General features: G+C 45.4%; 2 protein-coding genes across 2 annotated transcripts; one reads left to right on the plus strand and one right to left on the minus strand.

Annotated features, from left to right (window-relative positions):
- Positions 1-1,857: 1,857 nt before the first annotated feature.
- Positions 1,858-14,715, minus strand: guca1g (guanylate cyclase activator 1g). Its single transcript, XM_052064045.1, has 4 exons — positions 14,403-14,715; positions 14,159-14,308; positions 7,441-7,537; positions 1,858-3,260 (listed from the first exon to the last, which is right to left on the minus strand). The coding sequence occupies exons 1-4, from the start codon at positions 14,595-14,597 to the stop codon at positions 3,139-3,141; spliced, it is 564 nt and encodes a 187-aa protein (XP_051920005.1). The 5' UTR covers positions 14,598-14,715; the 3' UTR covers positions 1,858-3,138.
- On the plus strand, positions 7,559-13,993 carry LOC127599718 (uncharacterized). The gene is made up of 2 exons (XM_052063895.1): positions 7,559-8,247; positions 8,326-13,993. The coding sequence occupies exon 2, from the start codon at positions 9,610-9,612 to the stop codon at positions 12,115-12,117; it is 2,508 nt and encodes an 835-aa protein (XP_051919855.1). The 5' UTR covers positions 7,559-8,247; positions 8,326-9,609; the 3' UTR covers positions 12,118-13,993.
- Positions 14,716-19,726: the final 5,011 nt, after the last annotated feature.

Raw genomic sequence — 19,726 nt, forward strand, 5'->3', positions numbered from 1 at the left:
GCTCCTTCAAACAGGGCTCTCCAACTCTCACTGGAGCGTTTCGCAGCCGAGTGTGAAGCGGTTGGGATGAAAATCAGCACCTCCAAATCTGAAACCATGGTCCTCAGTCGGAAAAGGGTGGAGTGCCCCCTCCAGGTCGGGGGGGAGATCTTGCCCCAAGTGGAGGAGTTTAAGTATCTTGGGGTCTTGTTCACGAGTGAGGGCAGGAGGGAGCGAGAGATCGACAGGCGGATCGGTGCAGCGTCTGCTGTGATGCGGACGTTGTATCGGTCTGTCGTGGTGAAGAAGGAGCTGAGCCAAAGGGCGAAGCTCTCAATTTACCGGTCGATTTACGTTCCAACCCTCATCTATGGTCACGAGCTATGGGTCGTGACCGAAAGAACGAGATCCCGGATACAAGCGGCCGAAATGAGTTTTCTCCGCAGGGTGTCCGGGCTCTCCCTTAGAGATAAGGTGAGAAGCTCGGTCATCCGGGAGGGGCTCCGAGTCGAGCCGCTTCTCCTCCACATCGAGAGGAGCCAGATGAGGTGGCTTGGGCATCTGATTCGGATGCCTCCTGAACGCCTCCCTGGTGAGGTGTTCCGGGCATGTCCCACCGGGAGGAGACCCCGAGGAAGACCCAGGACACGCTGGAGAGACTATGTCACCCAGCTGGCCCGGGAACGCCTCGGGATCCCCCGTGGAGAGCTGGAAGAAGTAGCTAGGGAGAGGGAAGTCTGGGCTTCCCTGCTAAAGCTGTTGCCCCTGCGACCCAGCCCCGGATAAGCGGTAGAAGATGGATGGATGGATGGATGGATGGATGGATGATTTCCCTGGTGCATTGTTATCATTTTATGTTTGAGCATTACATTATAATCTTTCACGTTAAGGTTACCTAAATTATATTTCCTCTAATAATCACTTAAACATGTTTATGTTGAGAGCGTCTGATTGGCTGACGCAAAGAAGGAAGTGTTTTAAAAGCCGGAAGGTGTGTTCTTGTTGGTACTGCGGAGGCAGACGTTAAAAAAAAAAAAAAAAAAGAAGTCCAACTCTCCTTTTTGCCCATTCTTGACATAGAGCCATCCATTGCAAATATAAACCCCTCAATTGATACAGTGACTCCCCACCACACTGCTCCTACCCTGAACCATTTTCTTTTAGTTTTTGGCAAATTTCATTTCCTTGGTGCATACCGCCACCTACTGTAGAGGAGATCGCAAGGGGACTTGGCAAGTAATGTTATCTACCGTAGCTTGCCGGTCAAAGACCAAGGAAACAGGAGAAACTAAGGATGACACACACGCACTGTACACAAACAATATATCTTTATCCTAGAGATCTAATCATATCATTCAATATTGCATCTTCCTTAAAAATGTCTTCTTTCTCTTTCCCTCCACTCTACTTTGTATTCTGTGTACTGACACTCCAATAGTAAATGATCCACACTGCAGTCTCTACAACCTGATAAACACCACATTGCTCATTGCGCTTTCTCATCAACCCTAGTGCTCCATTATATCCCAAATTTATCCGACTATATACTACTTATCGCTTCTACTTAATCCTAATATGACCTAAATGTAAACTTTTTTGTAAACCAGTTGGATGGAGAGCTTAATGGGTTCAGAGGACTTCATCTGCCCATCACCCCAAAAAACAGGCCTTTTATGTATTGTCGGCCACATAGCATAATTGTCATTTATCAATATTTTTGGAAGACAAGAACCCCCTCACACACACACACACACACATTTTTTAGAACACACATTTTGGGGTTTTCTTAATATTGTAACAAAACATTCAACCAGATGGGTGTACAAGTAAGCGGCAGGAAAAATACCCAATTAAAAATCACGATGTTCTGCTCTGTATATGTCCATTCGCATTTAGTTTTGTTTAGTTGGTGATTGTCAGGACCGGGCCACCTTCATGGTTTGTGAGCTACTATTACAACTACTGCTACTACCTGTTGTATTACTACTGTGATTATTGCTATTGCTACCTAAAAAGTGAGCCAGTCTGGACGGTAGTATAAATGTTAATGCGTGCATGTGGGCAATAAACAGAAGGAAAAGAAAGTCAAGTTTGTATCCCGCTTGTCTGTTCTGTCCACCCTTACAGAGGGAGTTAGTTTGACAAAAAAATCAGTTGAATTTTACACTGACTATTGGTCTCGGTGTGCTGTTTGCACAACTATTCAGTGGCAAGAACTCATACTGTTGTATTTTAACCATTTGTAAAGGAGATCACAAATGATTTATCCAATTAACCAGCATAATGTTCTATGTTTATTTCAATCCTCTCTCAGCATCACTTTACGGTTTATGAAAGAATTGTAGAATATTTGTCAAAAGCTGAAATAATAATGGGATTTGATTCATTTGTCCATCTCATCAAAACATTTCAGATAAACATCCATTGTGTCCGCAACGATGCTTAGCTGCCATACAACAAAGCTTTGCACACAAATACCAAAGGTGGAATAATTGGAACTTGTATTTTGCCGTACGTGCAAGCGCATTATTTAAAAGGAACAAGAAATGAAATGATTCAACTAGATAATGGGCCGAGCAAATTTGAAATGTACTTACATTTGCTCTTTAATAATACCATTTCTGAAGAACAATGAGCGAAGTATTTTCTGCATACTTTCAGAGTTTTTATTGTTTTGAGTGACACAAGACAAGCCACACAAATCACAAATTATTACAACTTTCACTCTAATTCTCAAATTTAAGCATTTGGTTTCCAATCTAGGGCAGCCCGGTAGTCCAGTGGTTAGCACGTCGGCTTCACAGTGCAGAGGTACCGGGTTCGATTCCAGCTCCGGCCTCCCTGTGTGGAGTTTGCATGTTCTCCCCGGGCCTGCGTGGGTTTTCTCCGGGTGCTCCGGTTTCCTCCCACATTCCAAAAACATGCGTGGCAGGCTGATTGAACACTCTGAATTGTCCCTAGGTGTGAGTGCGAATGGTTGTTCGTCTCTGTGTGCCCTGCGATTGGCTGGCAACCGATCAGGGTGTCCCCCGCCTACTGCCCGGAGACAGCTGGGATAGGCTCCAGCACCCCCCGCGACCCTAGTGAGGATCAAGCGGCTCGGAAGATGGATGAATGAATGTCTCTCTTGAACCAAAGCTGAGGATCCTCTCGCTCAGATCACGGAAGTTTTCCACAATTTTGGATGACCCAGCTAGCAGCGTTGACATTCACCTTGAAGAGGTTCATTACCCATTCATCCTTCTGAGCTCCCTCCATGAACTCTGCTAAGGATATCTGACCTGTGTGACACAAGCACATAAGTGACTTCAATTCAAAGAAGCTTATGATTTCATAACATCATATTGAGAAAGTCCCTTGAGTCTTTATTTCAAATACATGCAGAATTTTAACCCTAGAATATCAGCATATAACAAGAACATTTTACTTGAGTGACGTATTGATTCCAATGATATTAAAATTAATTTTGAATGACATGTTCATTGCTGGCGGCCCGGTTGTCCAGTGGTTAGCGCGTCGACCTCGCAGTGCAGAGGTTGTGGGTTCGATCCCGACTCCGGACTCCCTGTGTGGAGTTTGCATGTGTTTGCTGCGTGGGTTTTCTCCGGGTACTCCGGTTTCCTCCCACATTCCAAAGTCGTGCATGGCAGGCTGATTGAACACTCTAAACCAGGCATGTCCAAAGTCCGGCCCGCGGGCCAAATCCGGCCCGCGGTCGAATTTCATCCGGCCCTCGGCCCCCGTCATAAAATCAGTGCCGTCTGGCCCGCAGGTTGGGCGCAATGAAACACGTGTTGCATTGACTGAGGTCTCGTAGACTGGTGAGTGATGTTTCATAGAGTACTGCTTCCCTCTAGTGGCTAAATGAGTAATAGCATTCACTAAATGAGTAATAGCATTTAGACACTAGAGGGCATCACTCAGGAGTTAACAAGACATCACTCCGTGTTTATATTGACTGATATGTCATATTTCAAATGATCCTTGAAGTTGTGGATATGTGTATTGCTTGTTCATTTTCCTGTTGTTCGAGTCAAAGGTTTTGTGACTATTGAAAAGTCATGGTGATACATTTTATGTTTCAAATCAATCAATTTGCACTCAGGAGACTTCTGTTTAAGAAAAAGTCAAGTGAATAAGCAGTTGCATGTGATATACCTGTTTCAAATGAACCAAAAGAAATTCTTAAGATTGTTGAAATTAAAATTAAAATGGAAATGTGAAGCAGACTGGCTTACTAAAATTTGTTGAACAATATTGTTGTTCAATGTAAAGAATGTCAGCCAAGGTCGGCCCCCTGACATTTTACCACATAAAATCTGGCCCCCTTGGCAAAAAGTTTGGACACCCCTGCTCTAAACTGTCCCTAGGTGTGCGTGTGAGCGCGGATGGTTGTTCGTCACTGTGTGCCCTGCGATTGGCTGGAAACCAGTTCAGGGTGTCCCCCGCCTGCTGCCCGAAGACAGTTTTGATAGGCTCCAGCACCCCCCCTCCCCGACCTAGTGAGGATAAAAGCGGTCTCCTAATCAGTTGCCTTGGGTAAATGTTAAAATTCTTTGGCACTATGCCTATAGTTAAGACGTTGTGGCATCCATTTCAACTTCAGTTCAGGTACCAAACATGCCCTGAAAAAGGCCACATTGGTGGTTTAGGATTGTAGTGGGGATTCAACAGCGGCACCCCTCCAAATTACAGATTACACACTACCTGCGGACCCAAGAGGTGGAGCGAATTCATTCATGAGGCTCAAGATTGTAATCTTTGTAGAACTTGGGAAAATAGTTTCACGCAAGATACCTTTGTTGCCATTACCGAATATCCGCCGTTGTGCGATGACATCATTTAGGAACAGCGGGAGAAAAAGATGAATGCACTTTAAAACATCCATCCATCCATTTTCCGATCCACTTTATCCTCACTTGGGTCTGTCTTCGGGCAGTAGGCGGGGGACTAGCCAATCGCAGGGCACACAGAGACAAACAACAAGCCGCACTCACACTCACACCTATAGGAACGATTTTGAGTGTTCAATTAGCCTGTCATGCATGTTTTAGGAATGTGGGAGGAAACCAGGGTACCCGGAGAAAAGCCACACAGGGTGAACATACAAACTCCACACAGGAAGGCTGGAGCTGGAATCGACGGGCGAACCATTAGACACCGGGCCGCCCGCACTTTAAGATTAATATTAAGATTAAGATATCCTTTATTTGTCCCGCAATGGGGAAATTACAACCAGAATTCAGAAAGGAAAACGCTGGGTAGGGAGAGAGGGAAAAAAACCACGCTCGAACTATCCTCTTCCGAGGATAATTTAAGTCCAGGATAAAAAAAGACCCTAACACATAAATAAGCATGTGATAGTTACAAGTCACAAGACATAAGATGTCTTGTGACATGAATGGGAAACAGGATGAATGGGAAACAGTGCCTTCATTTCCTGTGTCAGAAAGGAAGCACCTTTTCTTTTCATCTTGCTTTGATCTAATGATGTTTTCAATAAAGTTTCAAGAAAGGTTGAATAAAGGTTAGGAAACTTGACAAATTTGTGATTTTTTTTTTTTTTGAAACAGTGGTTTGTTGACGTGAGACGGCTCTTCAACCAGCAAAAGATCAAGAAAGCTCCGGGGCCCGACAAAGTGTCCCCCTCCTGCCTGAAAGTCTGCGCTGACCAGCTGGCTCCGGTCTTCATACAGATCTTCAACAGATCCCTGGAGCTGTGTGAGGTCCCATCCTGCTTCAAACAGTCTACCATCATCCCAGTTCCCAAGAAATCGGCACCATTGGAACTGAACGACTATAGGCCTGTCGCCCTGACGTCTGTGGTCATGAAGTCCTTTGAACGCCTTGTGCTGAACCACCTAAAGAACGTCACTGGACCCCTGCTGGACCCTCTCCAGTTTGCCTACCGGGCAAACAGGTCTGTGGAAGATGCAGTCAACATAGGTCTGCACTACATCCTCAAGCACCTCGACAGCACAGGGACCTACGCAAGGTTTCTGTTTGTGGATTTCAGCTCTGCGTTCAACACCATCATCCCGGAACTCCTCACCCCCAAACTACTCCACCTCAGTGTGTCCCCTGCGATCTGCCAGTGGATCCTCAGCTTCCTGACGGGACGGACACAACAGGTGAGACTGGGAGCAACAACATCATCAATACGCACCACCAGCACTGGAGCCCCACAGGGATGTGTCCTCTCGCCACTGCTCTTCTCTCGCTACACAAACGATTGCACCTCAACAGATCCAGCTGTCAAACTCATAAAGTTCGCAGACGACACCACGGTCATCTGTCTCATCAAAGACGGCGACGAGTCTGCGTACCGCCAACAAGTGGAGCAGCTGGAGCTCTGGTGCGGCCGACACAACCTCGGGCTGAACACGCTCAAGACTCTCGAGATGATCGTGGACTTCAGGAAACATTCTTCTCCTCAGTTGCCCCTCACACTATCCAACTGCCCTGTGTCAACCGTCGAGACCTTCAAGTTCCTGGGAATCACAGTCTCCCAGTACATGAAGTGGGAAGTCAACACCATCTCCATCCTGAAAAGGGCCCGGCAGCGGATGTACTTCCTGAGGCTGCTGAGGAAGAATGGCCTGCCACATGAGGTGCTACGACAGTTCTACACGGCAGTCATCGAATCAATCCTGTGTTCTTCCATCACGGTTTGGTTTGGGGCCGCCACAAAAAAGGACAAAATCCGACTTTAACGGACAGTTAGGACGGCAGAAAAAAATCGTTGGCACCGCCCTACCCACACTGCAAGAATCAAGACAAGGGCACGGAAAATCCTCCTGGATCCCCCGCACCCTGCCCACCACCTTTTTCAGCCAGTCCCCTCAGGCAGATGCTACAGATCCATGCGCACCAAATCCAGTAGACACTTAAACAGCTTCTTCCCTCTAGCCATTAACTCCTTAAACAGTCACTGACATAGTCACTCTTCTTGCACCACAAAATGGTACTACAAAACTACTGGTATACTCTAAAATGGTTCAATGATTTTGTTGTTTACGATGATACTAGTGCAGCGTGTTATACCAGAGACAAATTCCTTGTGTGTTCTACATACTTGGCCAATAAAGATGATTCTGATTCTGATTCTGATTGATAGTTTTACAGTTTCATAAATGTTCAAGTCAGATTTATTTTTTTTGCCACGGGTAAAAATCTGAGTCTGTCCTAATCCTTTGCGACCATGTTCAAGTTTTTAAGATACAGTCATTATTTAAAATGTAATAAAATGATTTAGGATTTTTATGGGGGGTGGGGGTTTGCGTTAAAGAGGGAAAAGGAAACACAAGTGTGCTCCTCAAAACTGCTTTTTCAAATGCGTTTGTTCAGCAATTTATTGAACATGTTTTCAATCCAATTAAATAAAACACCACCACAGAATGCTCCACCGCTGTATACATAATCACTTGTACTATTCTTTTTCAAATGACAATGATTCCTTACCATCGTTATTCTGGTCAACCAGTTCAAAAATTCTGTCACATACTTCGGACGGTGTCAAATCCATATCGATTGTCTGGCTCTTGATTTTGTAGAGAATCTGTGTGATAAATGTAATACAGGTCACACACACACACACACACACACACACACACACACACACACACACACACACACACACACACAAGCATACATTGGACTGCGGGCATATATAGTATCTCCTAATAACTGTTGCTTATCCAAAGTTTTGAAATGTTGCAAAAATAAACCAAATGTTATGTTCACGGTTAAAAATCAGAACTATTTATGTCAGGTAAATCAGTTCATATGATGGTGGGCTAATTTGACTTGGGTTTAGAGGCTTACTGTAAAGTCCAGCCAGATATAGATACCTAACCTAACTTCTCATCCAATGAAGTGAACCGACCCATATGTGACTTTACAGTCGTAAGCTGTTGAGGGCAGTTCATTAAGCACACTTGCAAGGATTAATGTAACTGGCGCCAAGACTGAGTTGTTGGTTGCCATGACAGCAAAAAAATAATTTATTTTAGGCTTGTTGTTTTGCTAAAGTATTTCATATTTTTAGTGAACTTTCATATTTGTTTTTCCTTAACTCCTCTGAATATGTTATTCGGAATGTTTGTTAAAAATCACTTCCGGGTCAAGTGCTGTGTATAGCGAGGAATGAGAGAAAGATCGAGAAGACAACGGGAGACGGAGAGAGAGAGAGTCAGAGAACTACGATACCGTGTGATCTACGTGATTTATCGTTATTTGATCTACTTTCGGTTTACCAAGGTGCACACGGTATGTCATTTTGTGTTATTTATTTAATGTCCTGTTCAAGATATTATAATTTTGATTGTTGTTCGAAATATGTTTTAGTTTTCACGGTGTTCCATGAATAAACGTTTTGGACATCAGTACGAGGCGTCATCCTTGACCGGGGTAGATACAGTGAAAACGTGTCCTCATCCATCCTTCTGGAGGCTTCGGCGCGCAGGTGCTTCCCCCACGGCAAGCTAAGCTATCGGCTTCGGCGCACATCACGTAGCAAGCTACGAGCTACATCGAGCGTCGTCGCACTCCACCCGCGTGCCACGCAGCTATCCACGAGCTACTTCGATCGTCGTCGCACTCAACCCGCAGCAAGCTACAGGCCTCAGCATGCATCGTCGCTCCTCAACCGGCAGTAAGGCAAGATTTTAACGCGCGACGGTGCTTCTCATCCTGTAGCAGCTAAAGGTTTCGGTGGACATTAACCAGAGTTGGTAAAGGCCTATACAGCTTCCAGTAGCTCACAAAGTAGATGGATAGAACATAGGCGAAGATTATCATAAATGAGAACTAATGAATGTGAGTTCTTGAATGTGTGAAAATATCTGTTGAATGTTTGACAAGCGCATCATTGTTATTATTGCTCTGTAAAACTCAGGTTCTGAAGTTTGAAAGCTCCAAAAATGTCTCAATATAGTGACAGTCGGTGTGATGAGATGCAAGAGCATGAAAATGTGGAAAGGGAGGCTGAGGCAAAAATAAGAAAATCCTCTCGTTTAAGACATTTGACACCTAAAATGCAGGAACTAAAGGAGAAAGAGTTCATTCAAAAGGAAGGCAAGTTGAATGTAACTTATGAGAAATGGAAAAGTCATGTTAGAGAAACCCGAAGAAAGTTAAAACAATGGTGCCCTGAGCAAGACATGTACGACATGATGGATGAAGTTGAGAAGCTAGAGGGTGAGATGAAAGAAATATACGACAGTGTCCGAAGCCGGACAACACCAAGTCAAGAATTACGGCGAAAAGTTGATTCATGTGTAGCGGCAACAGCAGACTTACTGCAAGTAATGAGAATCCGTCTAACAGAATATGAAGAAGATTTTGATGCTGTGGCAGAAAACGCAAAATTACACATGCTGCTAGATAACGAATATGCCAGGTCCATATATGGTTCCACCGCCTCCATTGTTACAGCACCCAGTGCCAAGCCTTCCGGACACCCGTCCGAATCACCAAGCATTTCAGTTAAGCGGGCCGAAATGGCTGCTCTTCTGGCTGCGAAGGAAGCTGAGATTAACATGGAAGAGGCTATTGAAGCTCAACGTCAGCAGTTGAAAAAACTTGAAAATCAGAGAGACATGGAAGTAATTAAGGCACAGTTAGGTGTATATGAAGAAGAGGAAATTAAGGAAAGGAATGGTACGAGCAGCCCCGTACACACCAAAGAGAATGTTGCCTTTCCTTCTTCTCACCATGCCCCACGTCACGAACAGCAAACTACAAAATGAGACAACCTTGGTTCAGATATTACAGGAATCATTAGCACTCAGTCGCCTTCCAAACCCAGAGCCTACAGTATTCTCAGGTGATCCTCTGAACTTTATACAGTGGAGTACAAGCTTCAAAGCTCTGATAGAGAGGCGATGCTCAAACCCTGCAGATAGGTTGTTTTATTTACAAAAGTACATAGCAGGGGAGGCAAAATCTTCTCTTGAAGGCAGTTTTTATAGAAGAGATGAAGAAGCCTATCAGCAAGCATGGGATCGACTCAACACCAGATATGGTAATTCCTTCATTGTGCAGAGGGCTTTCAGAGAAAAACTCAACGGATGGCCAAAGATTGGTGGGAAGGAATATTTCAAATTGAGAGAATTCAGCGATTTCCTACAAACTTGTAGCAACGCTATGCCTTACATAAAGGGTCTGCAAGTTTTGAACGACTGTGAGGAGAACCAGAAAATGCTGGTGAAACTACCCGATTGGGTGACATCCAGGTGGAACCGTCATGTCACAGAGCAGCTAGATGAAGGTAAAGACTATCCAAGTTTCCATAACTTTGCAACATTTATATCTAAAGAGGCACGCATCGCTTGTAATCCGGTGTCGTCTCTATACGCATTAAGACAATCTACTGAGATGACAGTAAAGGGAGGTAGGCAATCAAAAGCAAACACATTTGCTACAAAGGTGAGGATCCAAGATCCGCAAACCTCTACAGCCGATCAAGACCCCAATGAAAACGATTTACGAGATGCCGAAAATCCAGGCATATGTTTATGCTGTGGAGAAGAACACTCTATACATAAATGTAAGAAGCTTATGAAAATGTCTTCAGAGGAAAAGAGAAAATACATCTATGAAAATAAGCTATGTTTTGCATGCCTGAGAAAGGGTCACAATTCTAAGGCATGTAGAAATAGAGCCATGTGTGGAGTATGCCTAAAGAGTCATCCAACCGCATTACATGAAGATCGTTCTCCAACGGAGACAGCCTCAGCACAGAACACCACTGAAGAAATCACATCCTCACTATCTTGTTGTGTCAAGGGAAGTGATGTTGTGAGTACATCAATGATTGTGCCCGTCTGGATCTCAGCACCTAACGCACCTGAGACAGAGACCCTAGCTTATGCGCTGTTGGACACACAAAGTAGCCACACGTTTGTTGATCAAGAGTTGTGCGCAAAGCTTAAGGTAGACATGGACCCAGTTAAACTGAAACTCTCCACGATGATGGGAAAGGACTCAGTGATAAAAAGCGAAAGAGTTTGTGGACTTAAAGTAAGAGGATTTTCCTCAAATATTTCAATTGACCTACCTCCGGCCTACACAAGAGACTTCATTCCTCTTGACCGGACACATATTCCTACCCGCAAAACAGCCACTTCATGGAAACATCTTGTTAACATAACTCAAGAGATACCCCCACCAACGGATTGTGGCGTTGGATTATTGATTGGCTATGACTGCTCCCGAGCCTTGATTCCAAGAGAGGTCATTACTGGAGGTGACTACGAGCCTTACGCTGTCAAAACCGATCTTGGCTGGAGTATTGTGGGAGGAGTAGCACAATGCGTAAATGCAGGCGATGTGACTGGACTTTGTCTTCGAGTATCTGTCAAAGAGTTACCACCTGTAACACCATCAGCCATCATTAAAGCCCTTGAGTCTGATTTTGCAGACACAAAAGCAGGTGAAAAAAGCATATCTCAAGATGACATTCTCTTTCTGCAAATCTTAAAAGGAGGCTTCCAACTAAATGAACACGGTCACCTCGAAATGCCACTTCCTTTCAAAGCACGACCTCACCTCCCAAACAATAAGGTCCTGGCTTTGGCACGACTGAAACAACTGAAAAGGAAGTTGGACAGAGATCACAAGTTCAAAGGTGACTATCTGAAGTTTATGGAGGGCATCATTAAAGATGGTGATGCAGAGAAAGTACACAACCCTGCAGACCATGCCTCCAGAGGCCTGAACGTGACGGGTCTCATCAACTCAAATTGGCTCACCGGTCCAAGGTTTTTATGGGAGAGGGATATAGCCATAAACGAGGTGACACCTGAGCTACTGGTGGGAGATCCGGAGGTGAGGATTGTACAAGTGTTAAAGACAGAAGCTGTAAGGCAATTTGACATTCAAGAGCTTCTGTCACGGATTTCAAAATGGGCAACAGCATTTAACGTCATTGCTCGCATCCAACGGCTAGCCAAGAGAATCAAAACCACAAAACCTGTAAACGTAGAAGAAAAAAGGCAAGCTACACTGACCCTTGTTAAACTGACACAAAAGGATGTCTTCCAAAAGGAGATGAGCATGCTTAGCGAGAAATCAGGAAAACTGCCTTGTAACCATCAACTTTATCAGCTTGACCCGTGCCTCAAGACGGCATATTGAGAGTAGGAGGAAGACTAAGAAAAGCAGCTGTGTCGCTTGAATTAAAACACCCAGTAATACTCCCTAAAGACGGTGCTCTCACAAACCTCATTATTAGTCAACATCGCAACAAAATACAACATCAAGGCAGAGGACAAACTCTCAATGAGTTACGGAGTAATGGATTTTGGATTGTTGGTGGGAGTAAAGCTGTAGCTCAACACATCAGACGGTGTGTACAATGTAGAATTCGCGCACCACCAGAGGAACAGCGGATGGCAGACTTACCCAGTGACCGGGTTGATGCAACACCACCATTCGCTTACTGTGGTATGGACTGCTTCGGCCCCTTCCACACCAAACGGGGAAGGAAGGAGCAAAAACGGTATGGCCTGCTCTTCACGTGTCTGTGCTCCAGGGCAGTGCATATTGAAATTCTTGAAGATATGACAACCGATGCCTTCATCAATGCCTTGAGATGCTTTGTAGCTATCCGTGGAGCCGTTAGACATATAAGATCTGATCAAAACACTAATTTTGTGGGAGCAAGAAATGAGGTGGCAAAGGCGCTAAAAGAATTAAATCAAGAAAGATTAGCCTCCTACCTTACAGACAAACAATGTGATTTTCAGATGAACACGCCACGCTCTAGTCACACTGGCGGGGTATGGGAACGTCAAATCAGGACAGTGAGAAGTGTACTGAGCACTGTCTTGGCCCAAAGCGCTGGAAGGTTAAATGACTCTTCCCTAAGGACTTTCTTTTATGAAGCTATGTCCATTGTAAACAATCGGCCCTTAACTGTTGACAACATCAGTGATCCCACAAGTTTGGAACCTCTCACGCCAAATCATTTGATTACAATGAAGTCTTCTTTACCACTTCCCCCACCTGGCAAGTTTATCCAGGAAGATCTCTACGTCAAAAAACGGTGGAGAAGGATTCAATATCTTTCCGAACAATTCTGGCACAGGTGGAGGAAGGAATACCTTGCAAACCTTACCCTGAGGCAACGATGGCTTACACCAAGGCGCAACATGGTAGTTGGTGATGTTGTGATCATCAAAGAGGATGATGTCCCTCGCAACGAATGGAAACTTGCTAAGGTTATTGAAGCAAATCAAGATGATGACGGACTGGTGTGAAAAGTAACCGTACAGATAGGAGAACGAAAGTTAGGGAGAAAGGGAGAGCGCCTCAATAAGCCTTCCGTCGTTCAAAGAGCCGTACAGAAGTTAGTGGTTCTAGTTGAAGGCAACTAGGGAGAAAGCATCAGATGCTGTAAGTTAAGGTGTCAAATATTCAATCTAGAATAGGTCAATTTTTGGAATATGTAAATTCCATTGTTTGTTTGAATGACATTAAATTTGTCTCGTTTAAGGACACATCAGAACAAGGGTGAAATTACTGTTGATTATTTTCAAGGGTGTAAAGTATTTTTTCATTTACAAATGTTACTCCAACAGTAATTTGGTGGGAGTGTAACTGGCGCCAAGACTGAGTTGTTGGTTGCCATGACAGCAAAAAAATAATTTATTTTAGGCTTGTTGTTTTGCTAAAGTATTTCATATTTTTAGTGAACTTTCATATTTGTTTTTCCTTAACTCCTCTGAATATGTTATTCGGAATGTTTGTTAAAAATCACTTCCGGGTCAAGTGCTGTGTATAGCGAGGAATGAGAGAAAGATCGAGAAGACAACGGGAGACGGAGAGAGAGAGAGTCAGAGAACTACGATACCGTGTGATCTACGTGATTTATCGTTATTTGATCTACTTTCGGTTTACCATGGTGCACACGGTATGTCATTTTGTGTTATTTATTTAATGTCCTGTTCAAGATATTATAATTTTGATTGTTGTTCGAAATATGTTTTAGTTTTCACGGTGTTCCATGAATAAACGTTTTGGACATCAGTACGAGGCGTCATCCTTGACCGGGGTAGATACAATTAACGTTATGAAACGTTTTCATCATGACATAATACAGAATGGCAAAATATTTTTCATTCGATGACAAAACACAAATCACAGAAGAGTGGTTAGGGCTCGTGATTTGGCTTACCCTTATTAGCCGTTTCACCTCTTGCCGGTCTAATTTGCCATTCCCATCCTTGTCATACATCTTGAAAGACCACTTGAGCCTGTCCTCAAGGTCCCCTCGTAAGATCAAATGAAGCGCTGCAACATACTCCAGGAAATCGAGAGCATTGTCCTGTGATCAAAACCGAGATTTTACAAAGACGGGGGTGGGTGCATTAACAAAGATTATAACAATTCGACGTCTTGTTTTGTTTGACTTCTTTTACCTGATTGGTGTCAAATGAGTGGAAGATTGTCTCAATGAAGAGAGACTCCTCCGCAGAGGTGCTCGGCACTCCGAAGATCCTCTTAAACTCATGTAAATGCAATGCGCCGCTTGGACACTCCTTCATGAAAATTATGCACAGCTCCTGAATCTGTGCTAAATCCATCTCCTCGCCGTGGCTTTCCTCGTGTCCCATGGCCTTGATTTGTTTTGAAAAAAAACCCCAAAAACAAAGGCTGCTGAAAATGCTAAGATGTCTCCAGGTCACAAAGACGTGGACTACAACAGTCAGTCAAACAGAATGTCCAGGTTCTCTCTTTGCAGGGAGCAATAAGGTAGGCTCTTAAGAGGACAAGCGGATTAACTTACTGACCACTTCATTGCTGCCTGACGAGATGCATGCTGGGAAGTTTACCAAGTTGTCAACCTGGGTTGGTTTATATAATTCCGAAATTCAGCTATCGCTCATTATCAAATGCCTATCTGTGCTGTTAAACAGATCCACCACTAGGTCTCAAAAGTAATTTGATATTTGATGGACAAATTGCCCTCGTCTATGTAAATGAGCCTCATTGATAAGCCTCAACGTCTAATTTACTAACACCAACACGAATAGCCACGTGCAATTTGAGTGAAGCATAACGTCTATTCACTGTATTCCTTCACCGCATCAGCCTTTGCGTGAAATATGGGTGTTGCGGTACAGTGAAAATGCCGTTTTGTTTACATGGAAATTGTGCGAGTCCACTTTCTATAATAGTTTAACTACCGGTACATTCCAAACTGTCACTTCAGACGTGAGGCAAAGAGCAATCTCAAAAGCTATGAGGCGGATCAGTACTACAACTAACGCATTAATAAAGTTGGTTGTGTTTTGTTTAAAGAGGTTCAATACAGTCTTACTTAAAGCAGACGGAGGACGCTGCCAAATCTCCTACTTCCCATTTACCAAAACATGAAGGCAAACACCCATGTTGAGATGAGTTAAGTACAAGTCACTGGCGAAGAACAGCGTAACTTCTGAATCCGCTAGCGCAAATTTATTTGATATTTGAAGAGCGAGTATTTTCCAAATGTCTATCTATGGCATTCACCATGTCTCATGAAAATGCCACGATCTGGAAAATTTGGTAGACTGGCGTCTGTGCAGTCGGCATAACTTCATTTTCATGCCAGGGCAAATTGAGTCTTGGTGCACCCATCCGGGCATTTTGGCCTATGGAGTTGCTGCATTTCCGACGCACCTACAAATTTGGTAACAGAAGGTAGTCTGCTCTCAGAGTAGAAATGGGTGCATCGTCATTTTCGTGCAGGGGATATGGTTGAGTTCAGCTTGTTTGTGAATTTGGTAGATATGCTACACCTCACTGAATGCCGACTGCTGTCAGGCTGCTGAATAAAAATAACAACAATAATAATAATAATTTAATGATGTTTACAATTGTAAATAGCAGTGCGATTTATCCATTTTGTATTTATATTGCACTTAATTGAACGGTGTTTTTTTTTTTTTCTTCTTTCTTCCCACATTCTTGCTGCTGGAGGCTGTAAATTTCCCCAGTGTGGGACAAATAAAGGATATCTTATGTTTCCGCCTCGCCCCCCCAGCGCATCTGCAAATTTGTGTACAAAAAGTATCGGTAGCTCAAATGTAGCGCTTTTGGTGTAATGCAGTGTTTCTCAAATAGGGGGCGCGTTTGACCTCAGGGAACATGCATTTTATTTGTTTTGGGGTTTTTTTTATTGTCCGAGAATAAAGTGCAATTGCACCTCCACTACATTAGAGGCACTGGCGTTCTCATTGGCAGAGTGTGCGTAGGGAGCATTCGCTCTGTGTTTTGTTTGCACTGAGCATGCGCGCTTTGCACACAGCACAGAGTATGAGTAGACACGAAGTCGACAGGCGGAGAGAGACGGAGATGAGACAAACGAAAGTCCCCCAAAAGCTAAGACGAGGAAATATGACGAAGCGTATGCAGCAAGGAAAGACTAATGACTGTGTCTAAAAATGTTGGCAGCGGACAGCATGAAGCCAAATAAATTAACCTTACACCCCAATCACGCTGATGAGCCGCTTGAGATTTTTTCCAGCGAAAACGTGCCGAATATTGCCATCAATCATCCGGCTTTGTGACTGCTACTCATAGCCATTAATCCAGACATCATCTTTGATTTAAAAAAAATCAGCACAAATTATTTTATATATTTTTGTTTTGCTGGTTAACGTTTTTTTTTTTTTTTAAATATTGTGCTCTGAGATAATGCATTCAAACTACCGGTAATCACCAACATTATCATATATTGATTATATGTAATTCAATTTATCAGTATCATATGTTTGGCATGTTCAGTCAAAAAAATATTTACAGTTAAATTAAGGATTTAATTTTATTTGGGAATTTCAGATGCACTTTAAATATTTTCTGTTACAGTTACTAAATCTATTCTTTGTTGTAAATTGGTCCATATTTCTCTTTTTTATTCCCTTATACATTAATAAGGATGCAGTGTTATGCAAAGGTGTACTTATAACAATTTTATAGACAAATTATACTAATTATAGTCACGCGGGGTGTTGTGTCCGAAAAACGTGAGGACATGACTTGCTTTTTCAACGGTCTTTTTTATTCCCTGATGTCACAGGTCTCAGTTGTCACCCAACCCACCAATGCTTTGCGACACTGCCGTAAAATCGTGTAGCAGTATGGTAAACGGCCATATGCTACATTTACCCCCTCCCTTGATGGAATCTGGAAAACTTCTCAAATCACAAACAACTAGACAAGGGACAGAACAAAGCCCTTCCTGAGCTGAGCAAACCGGGTAGACTGCCGGTTTACCCGCTTAGCCTTGTGGGTATTCTGCCACGCAACAGGCTAAGCACTAGCTAGAACTCAGTCACGTAGTCGTCTAAATAACGAGGTCGGAGGCGGACCCGAGCTGGACCAGGCCCCGGTCCCTCGGGCACAGCTGGTTCACCATGTTCTTGAAGGCGCCTCACCGGTGTCCCAGGACAAGCAGTAGGAAAATCGTAGTCCCTGTCGGAGAGGTCCAGATCTGCTACAGGTCTTTCATTCAAAGGAGTAGGTGATGCCACTCTCCTGAGGCGGCTGGCATGCCAACGTGACCCGTCGGCCAGACGGAAGGTGGCTGGTCCAAGTTGAGCAGTAATCTGGACAGGCGCTGTCCAGAATGAGTCCAGTTTGTGTGAACGGCCGGGCCGGCGAATGCGGACCCAATCTGACACCGTAAGTGCGGGTTGCTTCGCCCGGTGCTTCTCATCAAATCGCCGCCTCATCCGCTGCTGCTCATTGGCCACCCTGCTGGCTGGAGAGAATGCTGATGCTGGAGTGGCTCTTGTTGGAGGACGGAGGCGATCAAGGGGCAGCTGCAATTCGCGTCCCAGCATAAGGGAAGCTGGGGAGGTGCCAGTCGTGGCATGAGGTGTTGCTCTGTAATGCAACAGAGTGCCCTGTAGTGCGGAAGAGAAAGGAAGGCCATCCGCCAGGTGTGCTCTTAGTCCATTCTTGAGGGTTTGGTTGAATCTCTCTACGCCCCCGTTGGGCTGGCGGTGATACAAGGCGGTCCTGATATGCTTTATTCCCCTCGCTCCCGTGAAAGCTGCGAAGTCGGCTGAGATGAACTGAGGCCCATTATCCGTCGTGATAATGTCAGGCACGACCCATCGTGCAAAAAGAGAGGATAGGAAGCCCGTGACGACCTCGGTTGTGATAGACCCAGCAGCCAGAACCTCGGGCCATTTTGAGTGGAGGTCGTATGCCACCAGGAGGAAACGCTGGTGATGAGGCATGGCATGGAGTTCACCGCAAATGTCGACCTGGATATGAGTCCATGGGCCGGCCGGCCACGCCACGGGTTGCAGAGGGGCGGAGGGGTGTGGCCAGTCTTGCCACTTGTGAGGCACGCTGAACAGTCCTTGACCATGGTCTCCACATCGTTGTCAATACCTGGCCACAGACCAGGCCCCTGCAGCGTTGCTTGACCCTCACGATACCCAGATGACCCTCGTGAACCATGGTCAGGATGCGAGGCCTCAAGGTGACAGGAACTACAGTGCAGAGCCCCCTAGCCACACAGACATCATTCCAACAAGAAAGCTCACCCTTCACCCGGTGAAAAGGTGCAAGTTCCTCTGAGATCTTTGCGGGCCAGCCCTCACGGATGAAGGTCCGGAGCTTGGATAGTGTTGGGTCTACGGTGGACGCTGCCTGAAGGTCTTGCAGTGAGACGGCGGCTTGGAGGGGTGTGTGGAGATGGAGGATCAAACCTTGTTCCAAGGTGTCACGGTCTGTGTCCGGTGCGGGACTGGGCGTGGCCCGGGAAAGCAAATCTGCCACCACGTTGTCCCTACCTGGTGTGAACTGGGTGGTGAAATTGTAAGCTTGTAACCTCTCAGTCCACCTATACAACCGCAGCGGCTTGTGCCCTGACCCGGTTGTAGGTAATAAGGCTGTGAGAGCCTTATGGTCGGTGCGGAGTGTAAAGTGTCGGCCATACATGTGCCACCTCTCACATGCCCAAACACAAGCCAGAGCCTCCCTCTCTCCAACAGAGTACTTCTGCTCAGCAGAAGTGAGTGACCTTGACGCAAAGGCTACCGGGCGCTCCGTCCCGTGATGGAGCTGAGACAGCACAGCCCCAACCGCAGTGTTGGATGCGTCACAGGTCACGAACGTTGGGCTTTCCAAGTCAAAATGGGCGAGTACTGGTGGGGAGGTGAGCTGTGTCTTGAGCCGGCGAACGGCTGCTGAGCATACCGGCGTCCACGACCACACGGCGTCCTGCTTTAGGGTGTGAGGCCGAGCCACAGTTGGCACAAGGTCTGCGTGTGGCGGCCCCTTGACGTCTGGCCACATTTACCTCGGCACCGTCGTAGGTGGAGGCGGAGTCTGGGGCCTGAGCAGTCGGAGCGACAATCTGAGCCAGAGCAGGAGAGCGTGAAGCGGTGGGTGTGTCTGGATTCGCGAGCCGCGCTGCTAAGTGTGTTGCATTCTCGAGTTGGAACGCCATTTCCACAGCCTTCGACAGCGGGAGGTCGTCCGGCGACAGTAACAGTTTCTCCCGGAGCTTGGGATCAATCGTGTGCTCCGCTAATTGGTCCCGAATCATCTCCTCCTCCAAGCGGCCGAATTTGCAGAGGCCCGCCAAGCACCGCAAATCGGCAATGTAGTGGTGTACCGGCTCGCCCGTGTGTTGCCGTCGTTAGCGAAAGGTAATGCGCCGGACTATCACGCTCTGCGGAGCAGCGAAATGTCCAGCCAATAAAGAGACACAATCTGCATAAGTCCGTGCGGGTCCGAGAGT

Source organism: Hippocampus zosterae, chromosome 4, assembly GCF_025434085.1.
Source record: "Hippocampus zosterae strain Florida chromosome 4, ASM2543408v3, whole genome shotgun sequence".
Classification (NCBI taxonomy): Eukaryota; Metazoa; Chordata; class Actinopteri; order Syngnathiformes; family Syngnathidae; genus Hippocampus; species Hippocampus zosterae.

Bases quoted from the DNA above. Each gene is read 5' to 3' on its own strand.
- LOC127599718 (XM_052063895.1), top strand. From the start codon at position 9,610: ATGAAGAAGAGGAAATTAAGGAAAGGAATGGTACGAGCAGCCCCGTAC.
- guca1g (XM_052064045.1), bottom strand. From the start codon at position 14,597: ATGGGACACGAGGAAAGCCACGGCGAGGAGATGGATTTAGCACAGATT. The intron at 7,538-14,158 runs GTAAGCCAAATC...TTTATCACACAG, and splicing joins AGGTGAAACGGCTAATAAGG to ATTCTCTACAAAATCAAGAG. The intron at 3,261-7,440 runs GTAAGGAATCAT...TGTGTCACACAG, and splicing joins GGTTGACCAGAATAACGATG to GTCAGATATCCTTAGCAGAG.